This window comes from Copadichromis virginalis, linkage group LG10 (assembly GCF_057382275.1).
Source record: "Copadichromis virginalis isolate Kocher_CV1m ecotype Utaka linkage group LG10, C_Virginalis_male_GT1.1, whole genome shotgun sequence".
NCBI classification, from domain to species: domain Eukaryota; kingdom Metazoa; phylum Chordata; class Actinopteri; order Cichliformes; family Cichlidae; genus Copadichromis; species Copadichromis virginalis.
This window is the reverse complement of record NC_140627.1, coordinates 756,813-765,816: the sequence shown is the minus strand read 5'-3', so window position 1 is coordinate 765,816 and position 9,004 is coordinate 756,813. Positions and strand designations below refer to the sequence as shown.

General features: G+C 43.7%; 1 protein-coding gene across 1 annotated transcript; it reads left to right on the top strand.

The window, feature by feature from the left end:
• The first annotated feature begins 403 nt into the window (after window positions 1-403).
• Window positions 404-8,774, top strand: rexo2 (RNA exonuclease 2). The gene is made up of 7 exons (XM_085469366.1): window positions 404-705; window positions 988-1,071; window positions 1,150-1,227; window positions 5,258-5,369; window positions 6,210-6,318; window positions 6,779-6,832; window positions 8,346-8,774. Exons 1-7 carry the CDS (start codon window positions 481-483, stop codon window positions 8,461-8,463), a joined length of 780 nt encoding a protein of 259 aa, XP_085325492.1. The 5' UTR covers window positions 404-480; the 3' UTR covers window positions 8,464-8,774.
• The last annotated feature ends 230 nt before the right edge of the window (window positions 8,775-9,004 follow it).

The following is a 9,004-nucleotide window of genomic DNA, read 5'->3' as shown; positions in this document are numbered from 1 at the left end:
TTGGTAGTTACCTAGCATGTGTAACTACCGCGCCTCCCCCCTTCTTCCCAGCGCAAAGCACAAGGCTCACGAGTGGAGTGAAGCTGAAAAAAGTGTGTGAGAGAGAGGGTGAGAGAAAGAAAAAAAAACATGGCTCCCAATAAGGAGCCGGCTCGCGTCGTTCACGTCAAAGAGTCGGCTCTAAGAGCCATTTCGTTCGCGACCGACACATCACTAGACACAAGCGTTGAAGCCTCGATACAGTCACATCACTACTTCTGTGCAGTAAAAATGAAATAAATGTCCGCATCCACGCTACAGACTGCGGCACGATTTCAGTTGATCGTAGCCAGAGTGCAAGAACTGACAGGCAGGCAGACCAACGACTCCAAGCACCTGGACTTCAGTAGTGATCTTGATAGCTGTACACGTACATCCACACCAGCAGGTGGCAGTAATGCAGCAGTTCGTTGCTGAAGTCTGTGTTTGAAAAGTTTTCTTATGGCAAATAAGACCGGAAATGGGCTCAGCATGCCGGTGTGCTCGCGCAGTTCGGCATGGGTGCTCGCTACATTCAGCAAGAGTCTGTTCGCGCTGTCTCTCGGAAAGGCAGCGCTTAGCCGGCCAGGAAGTCCGCTGTTAGCACCAGCCGCAGGTCAGGCATCAACAAGAGGCAGCATGACAGCCACGGGCATGTCCCAGAGAATGGTGTGGGTGGACCTGGAGGTGAGTCACGTCGTGGGAACTGTGGTTATTGCTACAAGGCACTAAACGCTTTACTTAGCCTTTGAATGTAACGGTAAGCTGTGGAACTAGATGGCGCATATAGCGCTGGATGCTGGAATAGTTGTGTGAAGTGTCCAACGAGCTGTAGGCAGTCCACGCAGGAACATGGCACACGGGTGTGCAGACTTGAGCTGCTGTTCTCAATCTGTCTGTGCTGTTTATAATGACGACTACGTGTGTGTGTGTGTGTGTGTGTGTGTGTGTGTGTGTGTGTGTGTGTAGATGACAGGGCTGGACGTTGAAAAGGACCAAATCATTGAAATGGCCTGCCTTATTACAGACTCTAACCTGAACATCCTGGCCGAGGTAATGTGAACGTGAACACTGGAGCCTCTGCTCGTCTCTCTGTCATACAAGTTCAAGGCAGCTGTTGTTTTTCTCCAGGGGCCAAACGTGATCATTAAGCAGCCCGACGAGCTACTGGAAGGGATGTCAGAGTGGTGTAAAGAGCATCACGGAAAGGTAAGCCGGCGTTTGTTCAGGGGCTCGTACCAGTAAAGCAGAAATACAGATTGTTTTTCTACACGTCTGTCAAAAGTCTGTGCTGGAAAGCACCTCTGCAAGAAAACAAACTAATCTAGAATGCTAATGGGAACATGCAGCTCCTTACAACCACGGCCTTTAACCATAGCGTGAGCACGAATGTTCCCGGCTCCTACACTCTTATGAGTCTCTGAATCAGTCTCTTCTTATTCATCGTAGAGATTGTGCAGACATATGTTCTTTCTGCTGGTTGCACTGTGCCATTTGAATGCTCCCTGAGTCAAAAACACTGATACTAAATATAATATATATTAATTAATATATATTAATATATAAATCAAATTGAATTGAAGCTTTAACGTTAGTGTTTTGGTTGCTGCCGTGGTGGTCGTTCTGGAGTGACCCAGTGCAGATGAAAGGGCGGCGTGTGGTATTATGGGCTGTTACTCAAGCGTTCTTAGGAACTTATTGTGTTCAATACACAAAAACCTTTACTGGCTAATTAGTGTCAATTAATAAAATCTAAAATGTTCACTCACCTAAACTTAAATGAAGGTTCTGGTTAGTGTAGCAAATCAAGTTTAATACTTGTCACATTACTGAAGTCATTTTTATGTTCCAGTTTCTCACAGGCTCATAGGTAACTGTACAGGTGAGACCTGCCGTTTGCCTGTAGGACAAATTCAGAACATGAAGGCTCTGCTTGAGATTCCAACTCTTAAACTTGCTTTGGTATTGTTTCACTGAAATTCTTGAGATTCAAAGAGATGTTGATGTGAATGAAGGTGGCCATCATTAGGCTGACAACGTAACACGAACCCATTAAAAACATTAACCTCTTACCTAAGGGTGGTCCTTAAGTTGACATAAGGTAAGTGGTGACCAGTGTACTGTGGGACGTGTCGTATCTCCCACAGTACACCAGACACTAGGGGTGCAACGATACACAAAATTCACGGTTCGGTTCGGTTCGATACTTTGGTGTCACGGTTCGATATTTTTTCGATACAAAAAAATGTTCATGCCTTTTTAATTTGTCATTTATTAAAATTATAAATATATATTTTAACTCAAAAGTACAGTTTTTGAATTTAACCCTAACCCTTGTGCGTGTTTTTTATTTTGACAGCGAATGCGCACCTGCGGACCACTTATGTGCAGCCCTGGTTATTTAGCTCGTCATATTGCAGCCACAGAAATTCTTTTGTCCATGAAACCATAAAGCTGCACTTTCTTTTTGCCTTATAGTCTGATTTGTCATAACTTCTCCGTTTTGTGGTAAGCTTTTCTTTGGCTGTCACTTCTTCACCCTGACCTGTCTTATTTGGCTCAGCAGAACTGAAATGCTTTTACACACTCACATAAGCTCAGCGATTCTCTGCGCGATCAACCTCTCACATGTTCAAGCTGCGGGAGATTTCACTTGTCATGTTTGCATAGTAAGCTAACGATTAATAAGACGATGTCAGAGGAATTGGTGCGCAAATTATCATCACTCACAGATCAGTGCTGTCGCTCTCTATACACAGTTTGCACGATTGCAAAGTGAAAGCAAAAAAACAAGCGCAAATTCAAACGCGACTTCAATATGTCACATATTGACAGTGGCTCACCGATGCCAATGACATAATTACCCAGCTACATTTCTGAAAGAATGCAAAAGCATTGACATATATTTTTCCTTCCTACAATAGCCCGACGGGCAGGAAAGAGATAGATTTTGGTAGCCCGACTGGAAAAAATCGCTAGCTCCGGGACGTTGGGCTAGCAATATTGCAAGCCCTGTATCTGATTGAGGAATCACTCATCTTTGGAAAAGAGTTTATTACAGAGAAATGTCTCTTTCCAAAATAAAAGCTATACTATCCGCTTCTTCTGGGCTATATTCTCAGCAGCATAAGGAGAATCCTGTGCTAACAGCTGCCTAAATGACTCGGCTAAAGTTAGTAGCATGCTTGTTGTTTTTGTCTTTGCACTAGGATGATGTCGGCGTAAATGTGCAGTCATATTCGTTGTGTTCCCACTAGTGCTTTCAGGTTAATCTCGTTGAAATGACCTTAACGCTACAACACGGCGAATCTCCGTTAACGAGCTACCGCCGATCGCCCCGTGCATGGGGCTAGACGGCCAACACGTTAACGAGCTAACTGCGCTAACACACTAGTTCCCACCCATGTAATTGAGCATTGCATGGCACATCCAACATACTCTTTTACCTTAGTCCATGACGCGCTTACCTTCAGGGTCATACGTCACATGAAAACCAAAATAGTTCCAAACGCCAGATCTGAATGAGGGTGGGGGAGGTGCCCTGCGCTCTTCCTTCTGACTATGCTGTCTGTGTGGAGCGCTCAGTGGATCTGCGCTCGACAGTGCAGCCTAGGCGGAGTAGTCGAACGCAGATTCACTGAGCGCTCCACACAGACAGCATCGTCAGAAGGAAAGTTGATAAAATAAATTACAAATGTTGTATTGTTCGATACATATGCGTACCGAACCGAAAGCACTGTATCGAACGGTTCAATATCGATACGAATATCGTTGCACCCCTACCAGACACATTGTCATTTCAAAAATAACCTTTTTCCCCAATCGTGTGTTTAAGTCTGACGCCATTAGCTGTGTCCTGGTCCAAACTCTGTTTCAGGTCCCAAAGTCAAACAACACTGCAGCATCACTGAGAGTTGCAAACTGTCTAAATTCTTTCATCTGTAATAAAATGATCAGCGTTGCTGCTTTACCAGGTGTAACAATGAAGTTTAACATCCAGGCATCCATGAAAACAGAATTTATTACATTTAAGTTAGAAGTTAGCAGGAAGTTAGCTCGCTAGCTTCCATCTAAACATAATATAGCATGTTTTGACAGAGAGACTTCTGAAAAAATTCAAACGTACAGCTCTGTTATCACTTCCAACATAAATGAGGACAGAAAACTAAACAGCAGTGACGTTTGTAGGGTTACTGAAGTTGGGCTAGCTGGTATATAATGATGTGCTACGTGATCGCTAGCGACACACCTATGTTAGCATAGCATAAACACAGTGAAGCTGGAGGATGAACGCTAACTTTTTTCTACTCGATAAAAGTTAACGTGAAGGTTCCTGATGGTTAGAGACAAATGCAGTCGCATGGCAGGATGCTGTAAACGGACCAAACTTCAGTCAGGAGAACAACTGAGATAATCCATCCACAATATGAGGTTAGTCATTCATATACTGCTGCATGGGCTGCAGTTACATCGTAAGGGTTTAAAAACTGAGAGGCCGGCAGTGATCATGGACTGTTTTTAGGGGCTTGTTCAGATTAAACAGAACAAGATACAAAACATTAAAACATGTTAAAAACACAACAGCCTTAATAAACACAGAGTTGTTTGGACTGAAGCAGGGTTCATACGTCATCACTTAAGGACCAGGTTACTAGTGTATGAAATTTACTATCATTCAGGTGACAAAGTCCACATGCTTAACTCCAAGGTTTGACGTATCCAGACCCAAAACAAAATCTTCTGATCCTCTGTAGCTCTTAAAATGAGATAAATGCAGCTTTGCACAAGAGCATGACATGTGACACCATGTCAGACTAACGTTAAACCAGAATGTAGACAGTGTGTGAAGTCTCCCTTTGCTGCTTCAGTAGAGGTTAAGTAGCACCAGGTGCTGCTAATCAATGGACTGATTAATCAGAAGTTTTGACAATTTGCTGGTCTGGACATCAGCAATGATCTTACAGAAACAGTTGGTGCGACCCGTCAAATCATTTAAAGTTCATCATTTTACAGTGAGAAAGATTCAGGGAGGTGCAGACAGTTACCAATCTTCCCAGAAGTTAATGTTATTGTAACCTCAGGTTGTGCAACACTGAGAGAAAACCCAGACACAGCAGTTCAGATTTTAGTATTTGTGCTCACGCCTGCTTTTCCTTTCCACTTTACTGTTGTCTTGTTTGAACGATGAGGCGTGTTTTAAAGTGAAGTAACAAAGTCTGTTGGTGTAATTGTGTCTTAGTCAGGACTGACCCAGGCTGTACGGGACAGTAAAATCACCCTGGAACAAGCAGAGTATGAGTTCCTGTCCTTCGTCAGACAGCACACACCACCTGGACAATGTCCCCTCGCTGGTAAACTCTTTCTGTTCATGTCCTCAGAACCAAGACCTGGGCACAAAGTTATGATTCTGCATGTCTGTCTGTGGTACTGTGTGGGTGGCTGGATTATGCCTAGCATCTCTGTAATGACTCTCCGGTGAAGCTACAGGAGCTCGAGGAGAGCCAATCGTCAGCTTAGCTTTCCTAATTTTCCGAGGTTTCCATTTGGGTTGCTGTGATTACTCTAATTAGATCGGGGTGGGGAACTCCAGGCCTCGAGCACCTGCAGGTTTTAGATCTCACCCTGGATCAAATGTTCATCACCAGGCCTCTGGAGAACTTGAAGACATGTCGAGGAGGTCATTTAGCCATTTAACCTGCAGGACACCGGCCCTGGAGGCCTGGAGCTCCCCACCCTGTGTTGGATAATGCACAGTGAGCTCATGAAAGTGATTAACATGCTGAGTGTGAAAGGACTGAGTCAGGTGTCAGTGTAGGTGATCTGTTTCTTCTGCTTCACCCTCCTCATACTGGACTCAAAGCTCAGACTATCCTGTAGATCAGGGCTGCCCAATCCCAGTCCTCGAGAGCTACTATCCTGCAGCTTTTAGATGCATCCCTACTCCAACACAGCTGAATCAAATGGTTTGATTACCTCTTCAGCATGCCATCATGTTTGGCAAAGGCCTGATAACAAGCCATTCATTTGATTCGGGTGTGTGGGAACAAGGATGCATCTAAAAGCTGCAGGACGGTAGCTCTCGAGGACCGGGATTGGGCACCCCTGCTGTAGATCATGTGTGTAACAGCAGCACATGTGCTGGTGTCAGTGATTGGCTTGAGGAGTCATGCTTGTGATTGGTTGTTCTACAGGTAACTCTGTGCATGCAGATAAGAGGTTCCTGGACAAGTATATGCCACAGTTCATGTACCACCTTCACTACAGAATCATCGACGTGAGCACCATCAAGGAGCTTAGCAGGCAGGTGACTTTAGGAGATGTAAACTGTGAGAGTTGTTGCAGCCAGGCCGCTTTGCATGAGCTGACCTCAGAATAATCTGGCATCTTCATGTGGAGAGCCACTGTTAAACACTGTTGGTCACAGGGAGTGTGGGTGGGGGGGACTACACCCATAAACATGAATGTATATTATGTCTAATTTCCATTTCCTAATCAAACCCTTTATAGAAATGAATGGCCACAGATTCATGGCTCAGGTATTTTAGAGTTTACAGTGTTTGCCAGAGACAAGCTGCACTCACTCACTTGGTTTCTCACTTTGATGTGAACTAAAGTTGTGAGAACCGTTTACTGGAGTTAATGCACCGCTGCACATCATAGCAAAGAAAAGGTTGCATGGCATTTTCATCTGCATGCTGCCCATACATGAAAATCATAAATGTATCAGTACGATTGACTTTCTTTCTACAAACACTTTCAGACGCTGGTTTCCAGAAGAATACAAAATGGTGCCTCACAAGAAAGCAACACACAGGTAAATAAAAAGAAAGCTGCATCAACATATATATGAAACGGCTGATGAGCTTCAGTTTTATTTATACAGCATCAAAACCTAACAACAGTCGCCTCAAGGTGCTTTAGATTGTAAGGTAGGCCCTACAGTAATACAGAGAACCCCAACAATCAGAAAACAGTTGACCTCGGGAAGGAAAAACTCCTTTTTAACAGGAAGAAACCTTCAGCAGAACCTCCGGTTGGGGGCGAGGCGACGAAGACAGGATAAAGACATGCTGTGGGAAGAGAGCCAGAGATTAATAACAAGTGTGATTCAGTGCAGAGAGGTCTGTTAACACATAGTGAAGAAGAAGAAACACCCAGTGCATCATGGGAATCCCCCGGCAGCCTACACCTATTGCAGCATAACTAAGGGAGGATTCAGGGTCACCTGGTCCAGCCCTAACTATATGCTTTAGCAAAAAGGAAAGTTTGAAGCCTAATCTTGAAAGTAGAGATAGTGTCTGTCTCCTGAATCCAAACTGGAAGCTGGTTCCACAGAAGAGGGGCCTGAAAACTGAAGGCTCTGCCTCCCATTCTACTTTTAAATACTCTAGGAACAACAAGTAGGCCTGCAGTGTCAAAGCATGACCTCTCTATAAGAGAGTGAAGATTGCACCTGATTATTGAAGATCTTGGATGAGATGTTGAACAGAATAGTGTACAGCCAACCTTTCTCTTCCTCAGGGTGATAAGGCCTCGAGGCCCTGCAGGACACCGGGCCTCGAGGCCTGGAGTTGAACCCCCCTGGTGTAAAGCTAGTTACACAGATGCTGTATTGGGTTTAGCTTGGTCCTGCTGAAATATGGAAATATGAAAAAAGACATTGTGGGAGCGTATGCTGCTCTAAAACCTGTACAGTGAGGGGAAAAGTATGTGATCCCCTGTTAAGGTTGCACACTTCCTGAACTCAGCAGTCAAACAAAGAAACAAAGCACAGAGGACTTTCACATTTCTACCACAGGTGCATCTGTGAGGAGGGTGAGGGGTACCACTGGTGTTCATTCTTAATGAGGACAATAAAGACACGTCCTCATAAGGACAGAGATTCATATTGCTGTGTGGTAATTATGAAATGCATCTTGGGCCATAGTGATGAAGGAACATGGACATAATGAAACTTGTAGTGAAACAAAGTTTCTATGGGGAAGCAACCTCGTGCGTTACTTGTAGAAAAGTGTGGACTATTGCACAGTCCAAAAATGTAAAAGGCCTCCACAGCCTAATCTTCAGACTTTGCTGTTCATATCACTTTTTTAGACATGAAGCTGACATTCTGATAGGTTAATGGAAAGTTCATGTTTTTTTAAATCTTCCACCATAAATATAAGTTTAAACAAACACGCAGCCTGAGCTCAGGGCGTGGAGCTGAGCTTTTAGGTGAGAGCCACCTTTGCAGAATCTTGTTTTAATCCTGGAACGAAGTGTGCATGTGGAGGCGAATGTAGAAATATCCACGATGGTGAAGTTAAAATGGAGCTTTTCTTCTTTAGAGCGTTGGAGGACATCCGGGAGAGCATCAAGGAACTGCAGTACTACAGAGCCAACATCTTCAAAGCATCAGAGAAGAATTGCACGATTGTTGAAAATGGAGGCAGCAGTATGAGTTAGCACATAGAATGAGAATATAGTCTTCAGTGTTATTATTGTATTGCCATCGGTTTTTGTTTGTGCACTTGCGAATGCTCAATAATCCTTTGTTAGAATATTGTTAGTGGTAAATTTAAAGGTTTCACTGAAAGAAGCAAGCAGCAGTTGGTTTTTTGTTTTTCTTTTCAGGAGAAATCCTTTTGTCCAGGTTCATGATAGTGATCTTTGGTAGATTGGATTTTTGTGTTGATTGAGACAGTGTCTGATGCAATTTTCAATTGTTCTTGTTTTGAAAGTGAAACCAAATAAACCTGGTTGTGCCTGTGGAAAAACTTCTTGTTTCCTTACTGTCATGTACCACATGATGCAGGAAATGGGAGCAACTATAACAGAAAATACCCAAATATTTGTTTATCCATTTCAAGTTCTTTATTTTCAATGTGCTGTGGTGTAGATAACTGGAAATGCAGTGCAATGACATGTTGGAATATTTAACATCTAAGTGAAGTGACGGACGTGAATGTTCCAAACTCAAACGTCTTCATACTGTTACATTTCTAAC

Bases quoted from the DNA above. Each gene is read 5' to 3' on its own strand.
- rexo2 (XM_085469366.1), top strand. From the start codon at position 481: ATGGCAAATAAGACCGGAAATGGGCTCAGCATGCCGGTGTGCTCGCGC. The intron at 706-987 runs GTGAGTCACGTC...GTGTGTGTGTAG, and splicing joins TGGTGTGGGTGGACCTGGAG to ATGACAGGGCTGGACGTTGA. The intron at 5,370-6,209 runs GTAAACTCTTTC...GTTGTTCTACAG, and splicing joins TGGACAATGTCCCCTCGCTG to GTAACTCTGTGCATGCAGAT.